Here is a 26,812-nt window from a genome sequence, read left to right as displayed (position 1 = left end):
GGTCAGAAAGCACGTCACATCATTATATCTAATGCAGAACCCCTTCATTCCCACATGAGCAAAGCCTATCTGCTGATGGCCTTCCACATGCCACCATGCAGAGCCTTCCGACAGCCGGTCAGAAAGCACGTCACATCATTTCATCTAATCCAGAACCCCGTAATTCCCACATGAGCAAAGCCTATCTGCTGATGGCCTTCCACATGCCACCATGCACAGCCTTCCGGCAGCCGGTCAGAAAGCACGTCACATCATTACATCTAATGCAGAACCCCTTCATTCCCACATGAGCAAAGCCTATCTGCTGATGGCCTTCCACATGCCACCATGCACAGCCTTCCGACAGCCGGTCAGAAAGCACGTCACATCATTACATCCAATGCAGAACCCCTTCATTCCCACATGAGCAAAGCCTATCTGCTGATGGCCTTCCACATAAGTCAAAAGTGTGGCAATATTTCACAGTGAGCGAAGAGGAGCTGAATCTGGGCACTTGACCATTCTTCTGGAAAAAAGTGTGCCAAGGGTACCAGGGATCAGCTTGGGTACCACAGTGTCACCATGCACAGAGAGGGAAGAAGCCAAAAGAGCCAACGTGCATGCCATCACATACCACCAAACAAGCAACACAGCTCCACAAGTCTACACAATGGCTAAAGAAAATACTCCAGCTGTACCGGTGCTCTGTCCCCTAATTCTCAACAAGGTGTTCGCCCTTTGCCTCGGGGAGGGCTAGGAAAGCATCTGGGCACGGCCACACAATCCCGCCTCATAGCAGACACAGCCTGCTTGATGCTGACCCTCTGTAATGTTGCCAGCATATCCTTTGCCCCACAGGGCAACAAGGAGGGAACATGGGACTGAAAATCAAATAACAATGAAAGATCTAAAGCCTTGCGAGAAAAGTGTGTAACTGCTCAAGTTCCTATGCCTCATTTTTCCTCTCATAGTAGTACTGGAATTGTACAACGAGGTTATGGCTATAGTGAGTTGGGCACTACTGCAGTCAGTGTGGCAAAAAAAACACCTCACTATGGACATATGAGCCAGTGGCTGCCACAGGACATCAGGTAGCGTTTCCTTTCTCCAACAGCCAGGAGCATGGTGGACTGGCCTAAAGGGAACTCTGGAGATTCCCCGGTGGGCCTCTGCACCCTGGGCATGAGTGGGCAGGGGTGGACTGGCCTAAAGGGAACTCTGAAGATTCCCCGGTGGGCCTCTGCACCCTGGGCATGGGTGGGCAGGGGTGGACTGGCCTAAAGGGAACTCTGGAGATTCCCCGGTGGGCCTCTGCACCCTGGGCATGGGTGGGCAGGGGTGGGCTGGCCTAAAGGGAAATCTGGAGATTCACCGGTAGGCCTCTGCACCATGGGCATGGGTGGGCAGGGGTGGACATGCCTAAAGGGAACTCTGGAGATTCCCCGGTGGGCCTCTGCACCATGGCCATGGGTGGGCAGGGGTGGACTGGCCTAAAGGGAACTCTGGAGATTCCACGGTGGGCCTCTGCACCCTGGCCATGGGTGGGCAGGGGTGGACTGGCCTAAAGGGAACTCTGGAGATTCCCCGGTGGGCCTCTGCACCCTGGCCATGGGTGGGCAGGGGTGGACTGGCCTAAAGGGAACTCTGGAGATTCCCCGGTGGGCCTCTGCACCCTGGGCATGGGTGGGCAGGGGTGGACTGGCCTAAAGGGAACTCTGGAGATTCCCCGGTAGGCCTCTGCACCATGGGCATGGGTGGGCATGGGTGGGCATGGGTGGGCAGGGGTGGACTGGCCTAAAGGGAACTCTGGAGATTCCCTGGTAGGCCACTGCACACCGGGCTTGGGTGGGCAGAGTTTGACTGGCCTAATGGGAACTCTGGAGATTTCCCGGTAGGCCACTGCACCCCGGGCATGGGTGGGCAGATTTTTACTGGCCTAATGGGAACTCTGGAGATTTCCCGGTAGGCCACTGCACCCCGGGCATGGGTGCGCAGAGTTTTACTGGCCTAATGGGAACTCTGGAGATTCCCCGGTGGGCCTCTTCACCCTGGGCATGGGTGGGCAGGGGTAGATTGACCTAAAGGGAACTCTGGAGATTCCCCGGTGGGCCTCTGCACCCTGGGCATGGGTCGGCAGGGGTGGACTGGCCTAAAGGACACTCTGGAGATTCCCCAGTAGGCCTCTGCACCCCTGCCCCTTTTGTGTGGTAACTTATTTTATTTTTAAATGTTCTCTTCGGGAAAGGGTTGGGCTTGCTGAAAATGTGTTATATGGTGATACTTTTTAAAATTATTTCTAGGGCCTCTTTTGGTTCCCAGTCCACCCCTGCAGAGGAGGAATGCAAGGCTTCACTGTTGCACCTTCAAAATAGGCAAACATGGTCTGTGGTTGGGCCCCCTACATACAATTTTAACAGTTAGAAGGTGGAGTGAAAAACTAAAGAGTAAAACCATTGGAAATCGCCTTCACTTCTTAGTTTTCTTCTCTGCCTTGGAGGAGAGTAAGCACTGTTTTCCTCAATGCCTTGGGGGAGAGTAAGCACTGTTTTCCTCTCTGCCTTGGAGGAGAGTAAGAGCTGTTTTCCTCAATGCCTTGGGAGAGAGTAAGTGCTGTTTTCCTCTCTGCTTTGGAGGAGAGTAAACACTGTTTTCCTCTCTGCCTTGGAGGAGAGTAAGCACTGTTTTCCTCAATGCCTTGGAGGAGAGTAAGCGTTGTTTTCCTCTCTGCCTTGGAGGAGAGTAAGCGCTGTTTTCCTTTCTGCCCTGGTGGAGAGTAAGCGCTGTTTTCCTCTTTGCCTTGGGGGAGAGTAAGTGCTGTTTTCCTCTTTGCCTTGGGGGAGAGTAAGTGCTATTTTCCTCAATGCCTTGGGGGAGAGTAAGCGCTGTTTTTCTCTGCCTTGGAGGAGAGTAAGCGCTGTTTTCCTCAATGCCTTGGGGGAGAGTAAGTGCTGTTTTCCTCAATGCCTTGGGGGAGAGTAAGTGCTGTTTTTCTCTCTGCCTTGGAGGAGAGTAAGCACTGTTTTCCTCAATGCCTTGGGGGAGAGTAAGTGCTGTTTTCCTCAATGCCTTGGGGCAGAGTAAGCGCTGTTTTTCTCTCTGCCTTGGAGGAGAGTAAGCGCTGTTTTCCTCTCTGCCCTGGAGGAGAGTAAGCGCTGTTTTCCTCAATGCCTTGGGGGAGAGTAAGTGCTGGCTTCCTCTCTGCCTTGGAGGAGAGTACGCGCTGTTTTCCTCAATGCCTTGGGGGAGAGTAAGTGCTGTTTTCCTCTCTGCCTTGGAGGAGAGTAAGCACTGTTTTCCTCTCTGCCTTGGAGGAGAGTAAGCGCTGTTTTCCTCAATGCCTTGGAGGAGAGTAAGCGCTGTTTTCCTTTCTGCCCTGGTGGAGAGTAAGCGCTGTTTTCCTCTTTGCCTTGGGGGAGAGTAAGTGCTGTTTTCCTCTTTGCCTTGGGGGAGAGTAAGTGCTGTTTTCCTCTCTGCCTTGGAGGAGAGTAAGCGCTGCTCAATCCTGACACAATCCGCAAGAAGACATTCATTTTCCTGCTGCATGAAAGCAAGTGTGCACCGGAGACTGAGGGTGAAAGCACGGCGGGGATACAAACCCTGCCCCACGCCCCGTCGCCATCTTGGGCTCATGTTCATCAGAGATGTGACTATAATGAAAGGCGTAAAAGGCTTTTATGCCGTCCATTAACGTCATGTAGAGGCGTTGCTGGGGGTTGCTGGGGCCTGTAACCCCAGGTCTTTTGGTTATAGGCCCGGATATAAGCTCATGAGCTACAAGCAAACGTTAGCGTAGCCCCAGATCCTTTTTCAGACCTAGCAACACACCTGAGTTGTCACGCCTCATTTTCAAGCATTTGTGTTCCAGTGAGAGGAGCAGAGCACCTCCCTGTGTTGCCAGGCACTCGAGGGTTAATGAGCGAGGCCCCCGCCGTTGGGAAGGCGGAGTTATTGTAGCGGGGAGCGGGAAGAAACGAGGGGAGTTCTGAGTAAGGCGCGAGGGCGCCAGGTCCTCTTAGACATCGGATGAATAAAGAATGATTTGTTTCCACTCCGTGTGCGCGTCCTCCTTATTGGCCCACCCAAGTGGGTAACACTGGTGACGAGGCCATCCCGTGCGCACGACGGAGTCCTCCTCCTCCTTGGCAATCCGCCACCTCCGTGCCTCCGAACTCCTTCCTTGGCAGTCCGCCACACTCGTGCTCGGCAGTCCGCACGCACGTCCACCCACATCCGGGCCTCCTCCTGTCCTGGCGACGGTTGCACGCCGCCGTCACGCGCATTCATGCGCCACCACCGTCCTCCCTCCGCTCCACCAGGAGAAGGCCGCCTGCCCCAGCGAGAGCAGAAGCACGAGGCAGTGTGCAGTCGGGCCCTGACAGCCCGCTTGGTTTTCCCGCATCCGCGTGTTGGTGATCCCGCCCACGCCTCCACGAGCTACCATCTCCAGCCATCATGAGCAGAAGGGGTTCCACTTCTGGGTCCGGGCCCAGCTCGCCTCAACAAGTACGCGCGACGCAGCCAATTCAACTACGGCTACCCCCGCCTTTCACCATGACCCCACAATCCACGAAGAGACCGAGATGGACTGACTGGATGGAGGATTTCCAACATTACGTAAGGGGGTCTGGCGATGGTGACTCCCCCAACATCAGGGATACCTTTCTCAACCTGGTAGGGGGGGAGATAAAAACCGTAGTGAAAACGATCCCCGCGGCGGAACAGAACACATTCAAAAACTTAATCACGGCGCTGGATAAACGGGTAAAAGGCGCAAACTGCCAATTTGACGCATTTTCACTAGAGGAAGCCATAAGACTGAGAGTCATCGAAGGATGTCTGTCCCCTGCCCTCAAGAAACAGCTCTTGAAGAAACCTCTCACCATCCAAGAGGTGAGCGAACTCGCCCGCATACATGAAAGGGTCGACGCCCAAGCCACATCCATGGGAAATCCGGGCAACCCCAAACAAGAGACAGCCAAGCTCGTTGCAGCCATGCAGCCATCTCGCCCAGGGGACAGAGGCTCACATCCATACAGAACGCAACCCACGCAAGTCCCCCGCCAACAGCGGCAATGCTATCGTTGTGGGATGTCATTTCCCCATGCTGGGTCGTGCCCAGCGCTATCCCAACGGTGCACGAACTGTGGAAGAGAGGGTCATTTTCACTCTGTATGCCGAGAAGGCATACCATTTCCGCCGATGAGGCCTCCAACATAGACCAGGACGCCGTTCCGCCCGCCGCCTCCACAATACAATCAACCCAGATACAACCAACAAGGGCTGGGACAAAGGTGATACATCAGAGCCATTGATGAGTACCAACCGCAGGGATACTCGATGCAGCCTGACCAGGCAGATCAACCCAGGCTTCTCACCGACGAATATGACCACCCACCGATGGACTTCAGATACGAGACTGCCTACCACGATGAACAGGAAGGGGCATACGATTTGACTTATGATACATATGACCAGGACAAATTTGTCTATCTGACACTTGACACTGAAGAGGCCCGAGAGGCCCCCAAAATCCCTGTCAAAATGGGTAACTACCAGTTCCAATTCATGATTGATTCAGGCGCAACCGTTAAAATTATGGGTGAGCAGGACTACGCCAGGATTCCGAACCCACCTGCACTCGAACTCTCTCGCTCGAGGATCTTCCAGTGGGGTGCTGCAACCCCCCTACAGACAGTGGGATGCTTCACGCAACGTCTTCTCTTGAACGGCCGGCAGATTGACACGACGATACACATCATCCGGTCACTCGCCAGAAGCCGATGCCTACTCAGCTACCACACGGCGTCTCGCTTGTGGCTAATTGAAATACACGTGAAATCGGGAGACATCATCGCGGCAACCTCGAACGGCCCAAATCTGAGAGACTCGGTCGGCACCGTAACGTGCTATCAATCACAAAACGTGATCACACAAGCTGACATTGCAAGAGACTTCCCTAACCTATGCAGAGGCCTGGGCAAGCTCAAGGCCCCCCCATCTGGCTGCACATCGACCCCTCGGTAACGCCAGTACCACAACACCCACGGAGAATTGGATTTCACCTACAAACAGCAGTGTCAGAGGCACTCCAACAATTACTGTCCGATGGCATTTCGAACCTGCCACGGGGCCGACGCCATGGGTATCCCCCCTTGTGGTCGTGCCCAAGGAAGGGGGCAAGATCCGGCTGTGCGTGGATATGAGAGTGGCAAACACCGCTATTCAGCGTGAGAGACATCCGGGACCGTGCATCGAAGACATGATCGTCCAACTAAACAACGCACAGATGTTCTCCAAGCTCGACCTCATTCAAGGATACCATCAGTTGGAGTTACACCCGGAGTCAAGGCCCATCACGACGTTCGCCACCCATGATGGACTTTACAGATACCGGCGGCTAAACTTCGGGATCTCATCCGCTGCAGAAATTTTTCAGGAGGCCATACGGCAGGTAATCAGACCCATCAAAGGCACACTAAACTACAGCGACGATATCCTCGTCTTTGGATCGCCAAAGGAGTCCCATGACAAGGCACTGCTTGCCACGTGCGCGGCACTTCAGGAAGCGGGCCTCATGCTCAACATCACCAAGTGTCGGTTTAGCAAGTCAAAGCTGAAATTTTTCGGACACATTTTCTCCCGCGAAGGGATGCTCCCAGACCCTGACAAGGTCGACACGATTACCAACCTGGGTGAGCCGCAACAGGTAGCCGAGGTCAGCTCATTCCTCGGCATGGCGGGGTACTGCGCGAGATACATACCCCACTATGCGTCCCTCACCGACCCGCTGAGGAAACTTCTACAAAAGGAGGCGATCTTCGAGTGGACCCCTGCCTGTCGTGAAGCGTTCTCAGACATCAAGCGTGCCCTTACGGAGGCGCACCGCCTCGCATACTTCAACCTGTCGTGGCACACTGAAATTGTTGTGGATGCGAGCCCGGTGGGCCTTGGCGCCATCCTGGCCCAGACCAGCGGTGAAGATGTCCACCCAAGACACGTGATCGCCTACGCGAGTAGGGCGCTGTCCACCCCGGAACTCGCCTACTCCCAGGCAGAGAAGGAGAGCTTGGCCGCTGTCTGGGCCTGTGAGTATTTCCATAACTTCATCATCGGGAAAAAGTTTACGTTAATCACAGACCATCAGGCCCTGCTGTCCCTATTTGGGAACCCACACACCAAAATGCCCCCCAGGATTGAGAGGTGGGGCATCCGCCTGCAGGAATACAATTATGATATTGTACACCGCCTTGGGGGTGACCTTAACCCCGCAGACTATCTATCACAACATCCCGTCGGGGCGCCACTGACCCGGAAGGGAGACGTCGCCTATGTACAGTACATATCAGCCAACTCACTGCCACCTGCGCTATCCCTTGAGAGGGTTGCCGCCGCCTCAGCCGCTGACCCTACCACGGCCCTAGCCATCAGCCTCACGTCCACCAACAAGTGGAACGACCATCGCAGAGCAATGCTGGCGCACCCGGGGGTGTGCAAACAGGAGATTGAGAGGCTGGGCAGGATACATAGGGAACTGGCCGTCAAAGACAAAAACATCCTCCTCAGAGGGTGCAAAATCATCATCCCTGCCACGCTAAGGAACGAGGTCGTCAACATAGCCCATGAGGGACACAGAGGAGCCGACAACACAAAGAAGCAGCTGAGGTGCCACGTCTGGTTCCCATTTCTAGACGCGGCAGTGGAGGAATGGGTGAGGAACTGTCACGCATGCCAGTGCACCGCCCCTCCCGAGCATCCACCCCCACTGCAACACACACAGATTCCAGAACGTCCGTGGGAGCGCGTGGCAATGGACTTCTATGGGCCGACGGAAGCTGGTGACTACCTCCTGCTTTTCATAGACGAGCACTCAAGATTCCCCATCGTCAAGACAGTCACCACCACTGCATTCCCGCAAGTAGCGGCCGCGCTAGAGGAAGTGTTCAGCGAGTGGGGGATCCCAAAAATAGTCAAATCCGACAATGGGCCACCGTTCTGCGGGCACGAATTCAGGACACTAGCGGAACACTTGGGGTTTGAACACATGAAGGTGACTCCTCACCACCTGCAAGCGAATGGCATGGCCGAACGCTTCATGGCGTCAATCAAGAAGACGAGACAAAGAGCCAGAGTAGAGGCAGTCGACCCTCACCAGCCGTTGTGCCGACTCCTACGGGATTATAGAAACACCCCCCATGAAGCCACAAACAAGACGCCCGCGGAATTAATGCTCCGTTACAATGTGAGAACCCGCATACCTCACAAATCATCATATGAGGAGCCGCCCAACATGGACGTACTCCAAAGGGACGCAGAGGCAAAAGAGAAAGCAAGATGGGACACCGATTCCCGCCACCACGCGGTGATACCGATTTTCACATAGGGGATGAAGTGCTCGTTCAGCAACCAACACCCAAGAAGACAGATCCGCGCTTTGCCCCGAGCCCCATGAGGGTAACCGCAGTAAAAGGCACAATGGTGACAGCCGAAGACCAGAACAGAGCTGTCACCAGGAACTGTCAACAATTCAGACACTACAGCAGACGGGAAGGAGTGGAACTGCCCCAGCCGTCGGTCTCCCCGGAGCCGCGAGAGTCGCGGGATGACTCGTGGATTCCCCCGGGAAGAGACCCGGGAAGAATGAGTCAGGAAGAAGGAACTCCGAAATCATCCGGGCCAGGCACCCTTGACGAGAGACCTCGGAGAGTCGTCAAGAAGCCGGTGAGATTAGTTGAAGAATGTTGACTCTGATGTTTGGACATATTTGTTCTGGGGTGGTGTTGCCAGGCACTCGAGGGTTAATGAGCGAGGCCCCCGCCATTGGGAAGGCGGAGTTATTGTAGCGGGGAGCGGGAAGAAATGCAAACATTTGCGCAAAAGTTAGAGATCCCTGCGGGGTCTGTCTGCTTTCTGTTCCAGCATGGTAGCAGTGTTCCTAATTGAAATTATGCCCTGTCCAAAATATTTGCATGTCGGGCAGGTTGTGATTGTAATTATGTGTGGTGCTTGCCATGTGAGCATTCCAAGCAGGCACTCACAATTAAAAATAAACGCTGCCTGCCATGTTTACTCGCTTTGCCTGACAGAGTGCAAAAGTGCCCAGCAAAACCGGCTTATACACGTATGCACTGCCTTTTTCCCTGCAGTGTTGCACTTTGCAGTGCAAATGACACACATTTGGCGACAGAATCTCGCAACGCCAGAGTGTGAGCGTACCAGCTCTCCGCTGTCAAATTACGATTTTAAACAACACGACATATACGCTGGAGCTGCACATGGAAGCAGAAAAGCACTCGGCCGTGCCTTCTCCTGCTCCCAACCATTGGAAAATGGCCCTCAATGCAGAGCTGGAAGATCCCAGCTTTAGATCACTCTCTGGAGCGCAGGATCTTTAACCCTTTGCAGGGCTTTTCACATGTCTATTCATGGATATTATGACAGCCTTTGTCAGGGTTATTTCACCATTAGTAGTGATGAGCAGGTCTTTTTTTCATCTCATATTATCACATTTTCTTTGCTGTGCACTACATAATCACACATTATCACACCGCTTCCACACAATGTAATACTGCTTCCATTCCCCTTAAAAGCAATGAAGGACAGGGTGCGGAATGTCACTGCCACGTGATGTTCATCCCCTGTGCATGCTCCAATCAGGCATGGGGGAGGACATTCTTTCAGGCCATGAACAGTAAGGAAGTGAAATTAACTATCGTACTCGGCCTGACGACATTTCAGATAGTGCAAGAGCTAAGACATAGATAAGAAAGGGAGCGGGAGAGTGGGAAGGAAATGGAAACAGACAGGTGACTACCGTACTAGGCCTGACGACATTTCTGGTAGAGCCGGAGAAAAACAAAAGGTGAGGGAGAGGGGTGCGAAAGGGAGGGGAGGAACAATACAAGCGACTATTGTACTAGGCCTGACGACATTTCAGATAGTGCTGGAGGGATGGTAGGGAGGAAAAAACAGTAATGGGAGGGTGGAGGAAACAGACGAGGTTGCTATCATACTAGGTCCAGGGACAATTCTGATAGAGTAAGTGCATAGAAGAAAGTAAGGAGAGGAGATAGGAAAAGGGAGACGGGAAAGGAGGAGAGAAAAGAGAGTAAGCAGTCAAAAAGAGTGGAGAAGCAAGAGGGGCACTGGCATGTGATGTGCCTCCCATATGCATGTTCCAATCAGGCATGGGTTTAAAGGAATGTCACTGCCATGCGATGTGCATGCCCTGTGCATGTTCCAATCATGCACGGGGAGGCCTTTGCTTAGTGTGCATTTAAAGGATTGTCACTGGCATGTGATGTTTATCCCCTGTGCATGTTCCAATCATGCACGGGGAGGCCTTTGCTTAGTGTGGATTGTCACTGGCATGTGATGTTTATCCCCTGTGCATGTTCCAATCAGGCACGGGGGAGGCCTTTGCTTAGTGTGCATTTAAATGCATCTCATTTGTGAATATCTGATGCTCTTTAAAATGCACAGAAACCTCCATAACTCCCGCAAATGTGCAGAGGGGGAGAGGAGGTGCCTTTGAATGTGTGCATCCATGGTGTGCATAAGGTGCATTGGTGCACGTATCACCACTTGCGCCAAAGCTGCATAGTGTGTATAACTTTGTGCAAGTAAGGCCAGCACTCATGATCAGAATCCTTCACTGGGATAACGCTGGACCCCATGTGATGGCCAAGGCCTGTTCTCATGATCAGAATCCTTTACTGGGATAACGCTGGACCCCATGTGATGGTCAAGGCCTGTACTCATGATCAGAATCCTTTACTGGGATAACGCTGGACCCCAAGTGATGGCCTAGGCCTGTACTCATGATCAGAATCCTTTACTAGGATAACGCTGGACCCCAGGTGATGGCCAAGGCCTGTACTCATGATCAGAATCGTTTACTGGGATAACGCTGGACCCCAAGTGATGGCCCAGGCCTGTACTCATGATCAGAATCCTTTACTGGGATAACGCTGGACCCCAAGTGATGGCCTAGGCCTGTACTCATGATCAGAATCCTTTACTAGGATAACGCTGGACCCCAGGTGATGGCCAAGGCCTGTACTCATGATCAGAATCCTTCACTGGGATAACGCTGGACCCCAGGTGATGGCCAAGACAAGGATTCATGATCAGAATCCTTTACTGGGATAACGCTGGACCCCATGTGATGGCCAAGGCCTGCACTCATGATCAGAATCCTTTACTGGGATAACGCTGGACCCCAGGTGATGGCCAAGGCCTGCACTCATGATCAGAATCCTTCACTGGGATAACGCTGGACCCCAGGTGATGGCCAAGACAAGGATTCATGATCAGAATCCTTTACTGGGATAACGCTGGACCCCATGTGATGGCCAAGGCCTGCACTCATGATCAGAATCCTTTACTGGGATAACGCTGGACCCCAGGTGATGGCCAAGGCCTGTACTCATGATCAGAATCCTTTACTGGGATAACGCTGGACCCCATGTGATGGCCAAGGCCTGCACTCATGATCAGAATCCTTTACTGGGATAACGCTGGACCCCATGTGATGGCCAAGACGAGGATTCATGATCAGAATCCTTTACTGGGATAACGCTGGCCCCCATGTGATGGCCAAGGCCTGTACTCATGATCAGAATCCTTTACTGGGATAACGCTGGACCCCATGTGATGGCCAAGGCCTGCACTAATGATCAGAATCCTTTACTGGGATAACGCTGGACCCCATGTGATGGCCAAGGCCTGTACTCATGATCAGAATCCTTTACTGGGATAACGCTGGACCCCATGTGATGGCCAAGGCCTGCACTCATGATCAGAATCCTTTACTGGGATAACGCTGGACCCCAGGTGATGGCCAAGACAAGGATTCATGATCAGAATCCTTTACTGGGATAACGCTGGACCCCATGTGATGGCCAAGGCCTGCACTCATGATCAGAATCCTTTACTGGGATAACGCTGGACCCCAGGTGATGGCCAAGACAAGGATTCATGATCAGAATCCTTTACTGGGATAACTCTGGACCCCATGTGATGGCCAAGGCCTGTACTCATGATCAGAATCCTTTACTGGGATAACGCTGGACCCCATGTGATGGCCAAGGCCTGTACTCATGATCAGAATCCTTTACTGGGATAACGCTGGACCCCAGGTGATGGCCAAGACAAGGATTCATGATCAGAATCCTTTACTGGGATAACGCTGGACCCCATGTGATGGCCAAGGCCTGCACTCATGATCAGAATCCTTTACAGGGATAACGCTGGACCCCATGTGATGGCCAAGGCCTGTTCTCATGATCAGAATCCTTTACTGGGATAACGCTGGACCCCAGGTGATGGCCAAGACAAGGATTCATGATCAGAATCCTTTACTGGGATAACGCTGGACCCCATGTGATGGCCAAGGCCTGCACTCATGATCAGAATCCTTTACTGGGATAACGCTGGACCCCAGGTGATGGCCAAGACAAGGATTCATGATCAGAATCCTTTACTGGGATAACGCTGGACCCCATGTGATGGCCAAGGCCTGCACTCATGATCGGAATCCTTTACTGGGATAACGCTGGACCCCATGTGATGGCCAAGGCCTGTACTCATGATCAGAATCCTTTACTGGGATAACGCTGGACCCCAGGTGATGGCCAAGATAAGGATTCATGATCAGAATCCTTTACTGGGATAACTCTGGACCCCATGTGATGGCCAAGGCCTGTACTCATGATCAGAATCCTTTACTGGGATAACGCTGGACCCCATGTGATGGCCAAGGCCTGTACTCATGATCAGAATCCTTTACAGGGATAACGCTGGACCCCATGTGATGGCCAAGGCCTGTACTCAGGATCAGAATCCTTTACTGGGATAACGCTGGACCCCAGGTGATGGCCAAGACAAGGATTCATGATCAGAATCCTTTACTGGGATAACGCTGGACCCCATGTGATGGCCAAGGCCTGTACTCATGATCAGAATCCTTTACTGGGATAACGCTGGACCCCAGGTGATGGCCAAGACAAGGATTCATGATCAGAATCCTTTACTGGGATAACTCTGGACCCCATGTGATGGCCAAGGCCTGTACTCATGATCAGAATCCTTTACTGGGATAACGCTGGACCCCATGTGATGGCCAAGGCCTGTTCTCATGATCAGAATCCTTTACTGGGATAACGCTGGAATCCATGTGATGGCCAAGGCCTGTTCTCATGATTAGAATCCTTTACTGGGATAACGCTGGACGCAATGTGATGGCCAAGGACTGTACTGATGTCCAGGATCCTTTACAGGGATAATGCTGGATGAAATGTGATGGCCAAGGCCTTGTCTGATGACCAGGATCCTTTACAGGGATAACGCTGGACCACATGTGATGGCCAAGGCCTGTACTCATGATCAGAATCCTTTACTGGGATAACGCTGGACCCCATGTGATGGCCAAGGCCTGTTATCATGATCAGAATCCTTTACTGGGATAATGCTGGAATCCATGTGATGGCCAAGGCCTGTTCTCATGATTAGAATCCTTTACTGGGATAACGCTGGACGCAATGTGATGGCCAAGGACTGTACTGATGTCCAGGATCCTTTACAGGGATAATGCTGGATGCAATGTGATGGCCAAGGCCTTGTCTGATGACCAGGATCCTTTACAGGGATAACGCTGGACCACAGGTGATGGCCAAGGCCTGTTCTCATGATCAGAATCCTTTACTGGGATAACGCTGGACCCCAGGTGATGGCCAAGGCCTGTACTCATGATCAGAATCCTTTACTGGGATAACGCTGGACCCCATGTGATGGCCAAGGCCTGTACTCATGATCAGAATCCTTTACTGGGATAACGCTGGACCCCAGGTGATGGCCAAGACAAGGATTCATGATCAGAATCCTTTACTGGGATAACGCTGGACCCCATGTGATGGCCAAGGCCTGTACTCATGATCAGAATCCTTTACTGGGATAACGCTGGACCCCAGGTGATGGCCAAGACAAGGATTCATGATCAGAATCCTTTACTGGGATAACTCTGGACCCCATGTGATGGCCAAGGCCTGTACTCATGATCAGAATCCTTTACTGGGATAACGCTGGACCCCATGTGATGGCCAAGGCCTGTTCTCATGATCAGAATCCTTTACTGGGATAACGCTGGAATCCATGTGATGGCCAAGGCCTGTTCTCATGATTAGAATCCTTTACTGGGATAACGCTGGACGCAATGTGATGGCCAAGGACTGTACTGATGTCCAGGATCCTTTACAGGGATAATGCTGGATGCAATGTGATGGCCAAGGCCTTGTCTGATGACCAGGATCCTTTACAGGGATAACGCTGGACCACAGGTGATGGCCAAGGCCTGTTCTCATGATCAGAATCCTTTACTGGGATAACGCTGGACCCCATGTGATGGCCAAGGCCTGTTCTCATGATCAGAATCCTTTACTGGGATAATGCTGGAATCCATGTGATGGCCAAGGCCTGTTCTCATGATCAGAATCCTTTACTGGGATAACGCTGGACCCCATGTGATGGCCAAGGCCTGTACTCATGATCAGAATCCTTTACTGGGATAACGCTGGACCCCAGGTGATGGCCAAGACAAGGATTCATGATCAGAATCCTTTACTGGGATAACTCTGGACCCCATGTGATGGCCAAGGCCTGTACTCATGATCAGAATCCTTTACTGGGATAACGCTGGACCCCATGTGATGGCCAAGGCCTGTTCTCATGATCAGAATCCTTTACTGGGATAACGCTGGAATCCATGTGATGGCCAAGGCCTGTTCTCATGATTAGAATCCTTTACTGGGATAACGCTGGACGCAATGTGATGGCCAAGGACTGTACTGATGTCCAGGATCCTTTACAGGTATAATGCTGGATGCAATGTGATGGCCAAGGCCTTGTCTGATGACCAGGATCCTTTACAGGGATAACGCTGGACCACAGGTGATGGCCAAGGCCTGTTCTCATGATCAGAATCCTTTACTGGGATAACGCTGGACCCCATGTGATGGCCAAGGCCTGTTCTCATGATCAGAATCCTTTACTGGGATAATGCTGGAATCCATGTGATGGCCAAGGCCTGTTCTCATGATCAGAATCCTTTACTGGGATAACGCTGGACGCAATGTGATGGCCAAGGCCTGTACTGATGACCAGGATCCTTTACAGGGATAACGCTGGACCACAGGTGATGGCCAAGGCCTGTTCTCATGATCAGAATCCTTTACTGGGATAACGCTGGACGCAATGTGATGGCCAAGGCCTGTACTGATGACCAGGATCCTTTACAGGGATAACGCTGGACCACAGGTGATGGCCAAGGCCTGTTCTCATGATCAGAATCCTTTACTGGGATAACTCTGGACCCCTTGTGATGGCCAAGGCCTGTACTCATGATCAGAATCCTTTACTGGGATAACGCTGGACCCCATGTGATGGCCAAGGCCTGTTCTCATGATCAGAATCCTTTACTGGGATAACGCTGGAATCCATGTGATGGCCAAGGCCTGTTCTCATGATTAGAATCCTTTACTGGGATAACGCTGGACGCAATGTGATGGCCAAGGACTGTACTGATGTCCAGGATCCTTTACAGGGATAATGCTGGATGCAATGTGATGGCCAAGGCCTTGTCTGATGACCAGGATCCTTTACAGGGATAACGCTGGACCACAGGTGATGGCCAAGGCCTGTTCTCATGATCAGAATCCTTTACTGGGATAACGCTGGACCCCATGTGATGGCCAAGGCCTGTTCTCATGATCAGAATCCTTTACTGGGATAATGCTGGAATCCATGTGATGGCCAAGGCCTGTTCTCATGATCAGAATCCTTTACTGGGATAACGCTGGACGCAATGTGATGGCCAAGGCCTGTACTGATGACCAGGATCCTTTACAGGGATAACGCTGGACCACAGGTGATGGCCAAGGCCTGTTCTCATGATCAGAATCCTTTACTGGGATAACGCTGGACTCCATGTCATGGCCAAGGCCTGTTCTCATGATCAGAATCCTTTACTGGGATAACGCTGGAATCCATGTGATGGCCAAGGCCTGTTCTCATGATCAGAATCCTTTACTGGGAGAACGCTGGACGCAATGTGATGGCCAAGGCCTGTACTGATGACCAGGATCCTTTACAGGGATAACGCTGGACCACAGGTGATGGCCAAGGCCTGTTCTCATGATCAGAATCCTTTACTGGGATAACGCTGGACCCCATGTGATGACCAAGGCCTGTACTTATGATCAGTATCCTTTACTGGGATAATGGTGGACCCCATGTGATGGCCACGGCCTGTACTCATGATCAGAATCCTTTACTGGGATAACGCTGGACCCAATGTGATGGCCAAGACCTGTACTGATGACCAGGATCCTTTACATGGCTAATGCTGGACCCCATATGAAGGCCAAGGCCTGTTCTCATGATCACAATCCTTTACTGGGATAACTCTGGACCCCATGTGATGGCCAAGGCCTGTACTCATGATCAGAATCCTTTACAGGGATAACGCTGGACCCCATATGATTGCTAAGGCGAGGACTCATGATCAGAATCCTTTACTGGGATAACGCTGGACCCCATGTGATGGCCAAGGCCTGTACTCGTGATCAGAATCCTTTACAGGGATAACGCTGGACCCCATGTGATGGCCAAGGCCTGTACTCATGATCTGAATCCTTTACTGGGATAACGCTGGACCCCATATGATGACCAAGACGAGCATTCATGATCAGAATCCTTCACCGGGATAACGCTGGACCCAATGTGATGGCCAAGGCCTGTACTCCAAATCAGAATCCTTTACTGGGATAACGGTGGACCCCATGTGATGGCCAAGGCCTGTTCTCATGACCAGAATCCTTTACTGGGATAACACTGGACCCAATGTGATGGCCAAGGCCTGTACTGATGACAAGGATCCTTTACATGGCTAACGCCGGACCCCATATGATGGTCAAGGCCTGTTCTCATGATCAGAATCCTTTACTGGGATAACGCCGGACCCCATATGATGGTCAAGGCCTGTTCTCATGATCAGAATCATTTACTGGATAACGCTGCACCCCATGTGATGGCCAAGACGAGGATGTAAGATGTGAAGTTTCTGGAGGTTTTGATGCCTTTACACACCTTGTCTTTGTGTATACACTGTGTGGGACACTAGTGTAGCCCCTGACAAGGCAGGTGCATTGGGCCACTGACAACCATCGTGAATCATCCTTGTGAAGTTGGGGGTTGTGGTACAGGTTGGAATGCAGGCCAGGGCAACCGCAGAAATAGCGGTCCAGTAAAGGGGCTCTAGTCTGGGGCATGGGGCCCTTTGCTTGCAGCCCAGAGGAGGGCCATGCACCATGCATTCTGGTGCAGCCGACCAGCCTGCGGGGCTCTATGATGGGAGAGGAAGCCGAGACTGGCGGACACACAGAGACACAGGTCAGATGGTGCAATGTGAGAAGCTAGAACCTGACAAGGAGAAGGGGGGGGGCAGTGGCCTCAGCCCAGCAGAGGTTCTGCTTATGTCTCAGGTTACTGAGAGTATTATATTAAATGGACCATAAGCCAGGTAACTATTAGTTACCTGGCTTATGGTCCATTTAATATAATACACAATACTAAACTACACTATAGTGTATACTAATTAGTATAACAAACATTAGCCTGTGAGTGGAAAGAAGAGTGTGCGTTTTCAGAATAGACATAGACGAGGGGTCGATTCTTTCTCAGAAGGGAGTGATAGGAAGAGGCGTGTGCATGCGTCCTGGGACCCCGGTGTTGGATTCTGCCTCAAGTCCCACATGCGCAGAGACGTGAGGCACACAAATAATAAAGAGCTCACCCTGCCGGACGCAGGCAGTTCCGGGCACGAGACCTCACGGGCATGTTGTGTTATTTGTTCGCTCTCTAAGCTGCAGGCCCTGATTATCCCTCTCTCCTCCGGCTGCACCGGCAGGAGGGAATATCACAGACTCACAGCATCTACAGACTCAGAGCAGCACTTTCCAAGCCCAGTGAAGGGTCTTCAGATCAGGCTGGGACTATACCTCTAACTCTCATCTGCATCTGACTGCATAGGTTCTGAATGTGTTCTGCCTTCAGTCCCCTGAGTCCGGTGAACGAGTATGAGGCACTGAGTGACCACCAGTACAGAGATGCGACCCTGACTCCCTGACTCTCTGGCCATACACTGCCAGGGCAGCAGTATTAGCAGCCGCCTGTGCACCGTTCCTCTCCATTGGCCTCATGAACCTGCGGGGGCCACTTGCATAGAGAGAAATGATCAGTGACCCTAGAGTGCATGTGATATACACTGATATCTCGCCGGGGAAGGATACATCAGTGCCTCTGTGCTGCTTATGCAGTGAGGTGATCTTAGGAGCTTTCCAGATCTGGGGTGAGCCACTGGCTCTGGTCACTTTACAGAGAACTAAGTAGAGCACAAGAGCTACCCCTTGTTTAAGAATTTGGAGAAATAGTCTGTGAGTCCTAATCCTGATGCTTTTCCCAATTTCAGGTCTCGGATTTCTATAAGTCTTTAAAACGATTTTAGTTCCCCTTTCTTTGGATCAGCTGGCTCTGGAATCTTCTCCTTTGCCTTCATCTTCTTCTCTAGGTAGAGCTCCATGTGTGTGTGACCTGGAAGTGCAGACGTGTGTGGCCAATGGGCACCATCTCCAGTTGCCGCATCTCCATTTCCTCCAGCCTCTATAGGAGGATGGATTGGCTCGGTTGTGTGTGGTGAATGGGATGGGGGATCTCCAGAGGGTCAGGGCTGAATCGCGATGAGCCTAATGATGGCGTGTCAACATCCGGCTCAGGTGTCTGGCATTGCTGGTGTCGGGAAATGCTCTCATTGTTGCTTGTCCCTTCCTCACCCGGTGGCACTTGGCTTGTTTCCTCCTGGGTGCCAACGGAGGCCCTGCCAGCAGGTGTGGTCTTGGTGTCTTCCACTGCAGTTGGCAGTGTGGGTGCACTGGGTGTGGTGGTGGTTCTGGTGGCATGTGGGGTTGGGCCAGGGCCTGCGCTGCCAGCAGCAGGCTTGGCCTTGCCGGGTCCTGGTGTGGCATGGTTTCATTACAGCTTGGTGTGGCATGTGGCCGCACTTGAGGTGTGGTGGGGTTGGTTCTTGAGGACCTGGAGGCCCCACTTCCTTACTGGCTTGCTCCCTCATCCTCCTCAGATAATTCTGGAGATGCGTGACTTCCTGCAGGGGAAATATGACATTTTGTTGGGTATGTTTCTTTCATGTGTGTTGGCATGCGAGACACATATGCTAAGGTACAGAGTGGCAAAGCACACATTTGGAGAGATGGGCACAGGGACATTGCATGTGGGCACAGCATTGTGGGAATGGTTGCAGTTACTTGTGTGTGACACATGGCCAGGTAGCCTTTGGCCTCAGTGCAGTGAAGGCAGGATATACATGCAGGGGCAGCTGAGGTATCGCATGCATGCTTGTGGTCCTGCAGGGTCATCCATGTTGTGGCATGCTTTCAAGGTCAGGTGATGGCATACAGGCACCACCTTGGTTAGGGTAGCACATGGGAAGGTCGTATGTGTTCTTGCCCCCACAACCCCTCCCGGGTGACGCATGCCTTGTGGGGGTGGGGGTGGGGGATTCCTCTATGGCACTACCATGGCTCTACGTGCACCCAGCAGTGTTGTGCTGTGTTGTTTTGTATTTCCCTTGCTGCACCCATGTCAGTGTAGGGGGACCTGTACTTCCATGGGGCTCATCTGCCATGCCAACATGGGGCAGGCCAACTGGCCCTGCAACATGTCAGAGTGACTGCCGCCCTGTGTCGTGGTTACTCATGCACCACAATCCTGCTGGCACCTTGTGCACCAGCGGGGGGGTGGTGCGTATTGCACTTGGATTGATCGCTTTCCACCCATTCTCACTGCAGTGCCACTTAGGGGTGCACTTGGAGCCCTGCCTCCTGGGTGCTGTGCAGGCTGGCTGATGTGGCACCCCTGGTTAACCGGCCCTGGTGCTGGACCTTCTGGCATGTGTCCCTGTCCACTGCAGCATCTTGTGCTGGGCTGATATTTATGCATGGTCCTTTGTTGTGTTTAGGTGGTGTATCGACTCACCTTCTGCCTCCTGGCTGTTGGCACTCTCCTACGCTCCACCTACTCCCTCGATGCCCTCCATGTCGAGAATTGTACTACACTTCTCTTCTCATGGTGTCAGGACTAGTGGCTCAATGGTACCGCCTCCAGTTGACATGGACACCCGCCGATGTTACAAGAGCAGCCCCTGCACCCTGACCCCGAGGTCGTTCCGCCTCTTTTGGCAGTCCTCGGCATCATGGGGCACACTGCCCACTGCAGTCATCTTCTGGCTGATTGCCAGCCAGATGGAAGTTTTGTGCTGTCCTGTAGTTTTCCACTGTCTGGTGCCATACAGCTCCTCACAGTGAGCCACTACCTCATCTGTGATGACTACCAATTCTCCTCACTGAATTTTGGCTTTTCAGCTGGTTCTCTGACACCTTCCCTTAGGTCCGCTCCTGGGACTTGTTGGCAATGTGTTTTGGATTTGGATGGCTGCATGAAGTGGGTGATTCGGGTTGTATCGAGTTTTTAAAGATGGCTGCTGCCATGCTTCCCATTGCGGAGATGATGCTGTTTCCACCGGCGCCAAGTGTGCCTGCGCTAAGAGCAGTGGTGGGCTTTGGCAGTAGCGCTATAAGCACAACAGTTAGAAAAACAGAGTGGAAACCACCCGTAATGCCCAGTGCTCACTGTTGCTTCGTATTAGGAAGCTAACTTCATTCCTTTAGGTTTGTTATTAATTGGTTTGTTTGATTTGATAATCCGTTCAACACAAGCAATTGTAGCCATTTCTTTTTTCTTTTCTCAAATCTTTACTGTTTTGGTTGTGTTTAAATCCCACAATTATTTGGCGAATTCACAATTCCTCTACAAATCAACATGACTTCTGCCAATGCATTTCGGTGTTTAGCACCATCTTCAGGGCTAAATTGTAACACAATTCATATCACAAATATATATAAATAGAATATAAATGTACATACCCATAGGTAGATTAGTCCCATCATGTAGTTAGATAAAAAAGAAAAATTACAATGTATTCATTGGTGACCCTAGCAACATAAGCAATGCTTAATTTCAGTGCACTTATTGTGATTGTGATTGTGCATCTTTACCTTAGCCGTTCCTCCGCAATCATAAACGCCTCGTGTATGTGTACACGTAAGTAGAGTGTCCTTGTCAGAAGAGAGGGATAATAAGCCTTAAGCAGCTCCCTAGTAACCTTACTCAATTCATTCAGATTGCCCTGTCATGGCAGTGCGTCTTACCTTCACTCTGCTCGCAAATTGGGTCACGGGTACCCGTGCAAGGCTTCCTAACACTGTTATCACAGAGTTCGTGGCACCGCCCGTCGTCTATGCTTGGACAAGGAGGGCTTGCCTCCAGTCCCACCTCTCCGCATGAACGGAGGGGCAGGACATAGGACCTCCATGGTAACCGCCCGTGTTGGCGTGATGGTGTGATTCCATATAGAGTGCAATTCAGTATATTGCTCATTGATGCCTTCCATCTAAACTAGTAGAAGAATGTAGCAAGGAACCTCAATGGTTCTCACAGCCAATTCGCTGTCCATAACTGGACGAACAAGACTTGCCTCCAGTCTCACCCTTTTACGTTGGCGGGCGGAGACCTTCTATGTGATTACTACAAGTTATTGCTGATTATGGGTAAATGTCAGACCACTGAATGCAAGTCTGTCCATGCCTGCCGTACATTGCAAAGGGTCATATTACAACACATGTTGATATATTACTCATTGATGCCTTCAATCAAAACTAGTGGGAAACTGTGTTAACGAGCCTCAATGGTTATCACGGCCAATACGCCGTCCCTAACTGGACGAACAAGACGTGCCTCCAGTCTCACCCTCATATGTAGGCGGGCGGAGAGCTTCTATGTGAATACTGCGATTTACTGCTTGCTATGAGTGAATGTCAGTCGGCTTCATGTAAGCATGCCCGTGCCTGCCGTACATTGCAAAGGGTCATATTACAACACATGTTATTCTTAAATGGAACTGTACCCTTAATGTCAGGGCCTTACGTTCTTCTTTATAGCATCAAATTGAAATTGAGATCTTTAGGTAACCGTATATGTCTTCAACTAACATATTATACAGAATTGCTCGCTGATATTCAACCTATAGTTTCACAACGCCCATCATCCCTAGAGAGCAAAGAAAACACATCCCTCAAAAGATTTTCACTTTAAAAAAAAAAAAACAACAATATTAACACTGCATTCAGTATAAATATTGATTAAAGAAAACAAGCAAAGTTGATCTCCTCGTTCAACCCCTTTGGGGTCAGAGTTCCCAATTTATCAATCCAAAACGATTCCCTCTGATCAAGTCTTTGTTGTAAATTCATGTGTGGCTCTCTTTTGTGCACCACTTCAAGGATTTAGAATTTTATCTGGGACAATTTATGCTTCTTAGAGTCCCACTGCTGAAGCTTTGTTGTGTGTTCGTATGCACAAATGGTGCTCGTTCCATCTCATTTTAGCAGCTCTTTTCGATTGTCCCACATAATACAGCCCACATGGGCATTTTATGGAGTAAACTGTATTCACTGAGTCGCATGTCCCAAAATGTCCTAGTTTGATTTTTTCTCCAGTATGCAGATGATTCACTATGTTTCCTTTCAGTATGTATCCACAATTAGAACAGTTCAAACATGGGAATACTGCCATGGTTACTGCATACCGTGTAATGAGGCCCTATGTGTTGAAAAACTAAAGATCGAAAAGTAAGATCGGCCTATGGATCCGATATATAGATGCCATTTTTGGGATTTGGCATGGTACTGAAGACGAACTGAAAGAATTTTTGGAATATCTCAATAACATTGATCACGGCATACAGTTTACATACGAATGCTCCACAGAAACGATACATTTCCTGGATGTCAAGATCACTATAGAACATACAGGCTACAGAACCAATATATACCAAAAAACCAACTGATAGGAATAACAACTTACATAAGCTGAGTTTCCACCAGCCAAGTTTAATAAAGAATCTCCCATATAGCCATATGCAGAGAGTTAAAAGTATAGTCAGTGACCCATAGGATTATGATGAAGCAATAGACAGGATGGGAACCAAATTCCTCAATTGAGGTTATGGTAGATCAGAAATTGCAGAAGCAGTGGAGAGACTCAAGGAAAAAGGACAGGAAGAACTGCTGAAACCCAAACAGAAGGCCGACGAAGCACCCTCGATTGTGTTCGTGTCCAAATATTCAAAACAGAGCAAACGGATTAAAAATATAATTAAAAAAAACTGGAACATATTAGCCTTGGATGAACGAGTAGAACCTTTGTTTAACGAACTCCCAACCTTTGCCTATAAGAGGAGTCAGAATTTGAAAGGCACGTTGGTTAAAACAAGGAACTTGAAGAAGAAAAAGGACACAAACAAAACCGGGACATTCCTATGTTTGAACTGTTCTAATTGTGGATACATACTGAAAGGAAACATAGTGAATCATCCGCATACTGGAGAAAAAAATCAAACTACGACATTTTGGGACATGCGACTCAGTGAATACAGTTCACTCCATAAAATGCCCATGTGGGCTGTATTATGTGGGACAATCGACAATAGCTGCTAAAATGAGATGGAACGAGCACCGTTCGTGCATACGAACACACAACAAAGTTTCGGCAGTGGCACGTCATTGGGACTCTAAGAAGCATAATTTGTCCCAGATAAAATTCTAAAATTCCAAATCCTGGAAGTGGTGTAAAAAAGAGGGCCACATATGAATTTACAACAAAGACTTGATCAGAGGGAATCGTTTTGGATTGATAAATTGGGAGCTCTGACCCCAAAGGGGTTGAACGAGGAGATCAACTTTGCTTGTTTTCTTTAATCAATATATATACACTGAATGCAGTGTTAATATTGTTTTTTTTTTTTTTAAAGTGAAAGTCTTTTGAGGGATGTGTTTTCTTTGCTCTCTAGGGGTGATGGACGTTGTGAACCTATAGGTTGAATATCAGCGAGCAATTCTGTATAATATGTTAATTGAAGACATATACGGTTACCTAATGATCTCAATTTGAATTTGATGCTATAAAGAAGAACGTAAGGCCCTGACATTAAGGGTTCAGTTCCATTTAAGAGTAACATGTGTTGTAATATGACCCTTTGCAATGTACGGCAGGCACGGGCAGGCTTACATGAAGCTGACTGACATTCACTCATAGCAAGCAGTAACTCGCAGTATTCACATAGAAGGTCTTCGCCCCGCCTACATATGAGGGTGAGACTGGAGGCACGTCTTGTTCATCCAGTTAGGGCCGGCGCATTGGCCGTGATAACCATTGAGGCTCGTTCACACAGTTTCCCAATAGTTTTGATTGAAGGCATCAATGAGTAATATATATATATATATATGCACATCAACATGTGTTGTAATATGACCCTTTGCCATGTACGGCAGGCACGGACAGACTTGCATGCAGCGGTCTGACATTGTCATGATGCCTACCCCCGGAGCACCATAACAGGCCCAGCACCCCCGGGAGCAGGCATCATGCCCTCGGGTAAAAGCCCAGCGGCCCCTAATAGGGGCTCTTTGGACTTTGTCCTGGCGCCTTTGGCGCCAGGCTCATGTTGGACATCAGTCCTGGCGCCATATGCGCCAGGCTCATAAAAGAGGGTGTTTGGTGCACTTACCTGACGCAGACCATGCTGCATGAAGCCTCAAGCCAAATGAGACTTAGGAGGGACTATTTTATCAAAGGAACTATTTTACTTGGGTGCGGACCGTGGAAGAATACTTACCTGGAACTTCTTCCAAGGCTATTTAAACCACGCCCGGACTGCCACACGTGCTTCGCGTTGCTCTGCATCTAGCAGCTGAACGCTCACCGTGCCTGCTCCTGCATCTTGCCTCCAGCCACGCCCGCCTCGATCTTGGGATACCTGAAAGGAAGGAAGGGAAGAGAAAAGGTGAAAACCAAGAACTTAATCTAACTTCCTACCTGTGTCCGGAACCTTCACGCCAGCGATCCTGAAGATAGACATTCTTTAAAAGCATTGCGCTACTTGTTGCAGCGCCGCGCATCACTCACCTGCCTCGTGCGCTCTTCACTATCCACCGCGACCTTCTGGGCATTCCGCCACATCTCTGCATCTGCATGGGAGAAGAAGAGACAAAAGGTGAGCAGGAGGAACAAATGAGGAAAGCCTGATTTTCCGTCACAAGACTTACCTGGCCATATTTGACGGAACCACTCCTCATTTCGCGTCGGCGCCACTTCTTGGCCTGGTACCGCACCACGGCCCCAAGGGGAAAAAAGAAAGACATTACTAGAGGGATTCAAAGACATTTAAAGGGATCATTTTATCACAAACTCACCTGAGTTTATCTCCGGCAATATCCCTCGAAGCATCACTTCCACTCTGCACCTGAAAATAAGGACAGATCGCAGGTTAAGAAAAGCAAACAAAGAGAAGACTCTACTCTGGAACTTTTTAAACTGCATACTTACGGCATTTCGCCTTCCGAAACCAGTGAAGTAACTGGTCAAATATGCGCCCCTGCACCAGAAGCAGGATGGAGAGCTCATCCATTCAAACATTAAGGTGAGCCTTGATTGGGGATTTCGGAGGTGGTCAGAGAAGAGCAAAGGGGAGGTGGGAAGCAATCACAATACTCTGCAGTCAGTTAATCCCCTTTCTCCACCTACAGAAAGATTTTTCTATGGGCCAGACAAGCCAGATTTGGGGGTCCAGTTCAGTCGGTGTTTCGAATCCTGCGCATCACGCTTGAAGAGGTCACAGCAATCCAGACCAGGTCAGTGCCTCCGTGGGAGCCAGGTGAGCGTTACAGACATTTACCCATAACAAGCAAAAACTTGTAGTAATCACATAGAAAGTCTCCGCCCGCCAATGTAAGGGTGAGACTGGAGGCAAGTCTTGTTCATCCAGTTATGGACAGCAAATTGGCTGTGAGAACCATTGAGGTTTCTTGATACATTCTCCTACTAGTTTAGATTGTAGGCATCAATGAGCAATATACTGAATTGCACACTATATGGATTCACTCCATCACGCCAACACGGGCGGTTACCATGGAGGTCCTATGTCCCGCCCCTCCGTTCATGCGGAGAGGTGGGACTGGAGGCACGCCCACCTCGCCCAATCATAGACGACGGGCGGTGCCACGAACTCAATGGTAACGGCATTAGTAAGCCTTGCACGGGTACGCATACGCGACCCAATTTGCGAGCATATCGCAATACAGCAGAGTGAAGGTAAGACGCGCTGCCATGACAGGGCAATCTGAATGAATTGAGTAAGGTTACTAGGGAGCTGCGTAAGGCTTATTATCCCTCTCTTCTGACAGGGACACTCTACTTACGTGTACACATACACGAGGCATTTATGATTGCGGAGGAACGGCTAAGGTAAAGATGCACAATTACAATCACAATACGTGCACTGAAATGAAGCATTGCTTATGTTGCTAGGGTCACTAATGCATACATTGTAATTTTTCTTTTTTATCTAACTACATGATGGGACTAATCTACCTATGGGTATGTACATTTATACTCTATTTATAAATATTTGTGATATGACTTGTGTTAAAATTTTGCCCTGAAGATGGTGCTAGGCACCGAAATGCATTGGCAGAAGCTGTGTTGATTTGTAGAGGAATTGTGAATTTGCCAAATAATTGTGTGATTTAAACACAACCACAACAGTAAAGATTTGAGAAAAGAAAAAAGAAGTGGCTACAATTGCTTGTTTTGA

At 50.3% G+C, this 26,812-nt stretch overlaps 1 protein-coding gene across 1 annotated transcript in view; it reads left to right on the top strand.

Moving 5' to 3' along the window:
- Positions 1–8,451: 8,451 nt before the first annotated feature.
- The window catches only part of LOC138567671 (olfactory receptor 8H3-like), a 93,783-nt gene continuing 75,422 nt past the window's right edge, over positions 8,452–26,812 (top strand). The window contains exon 1 of the mRNA XM_069646142.1: positions 8,452–8,697. Coding sequence (XP_069502243.1) covers positions 8,452–8,697 — 246 coding nt within the window. The remainder of the gene's footprint in view (positions 8,698–26,812) is intronic.

The sequence above is a fragment of the Ambystoma mexicanum genome, chromosome 2p (genome assembly GCF_040938575.1).
Source record: "Ambystoma mexicanum isolate Mex_15411 chromosome 2p, UKY_AmexF1_1, whole genome shotgun sequence".
NCBI lineage: Eukaryota > Metazoa > Chordata > Amphibia > Caudata > Ambystomatidae > Ambystoma > Ambystoma mexicanum.
Note: the sequence above shows the minus strand (reverse complement) of the source record. Positions and strands in the feature narration are given on the sequence as shown.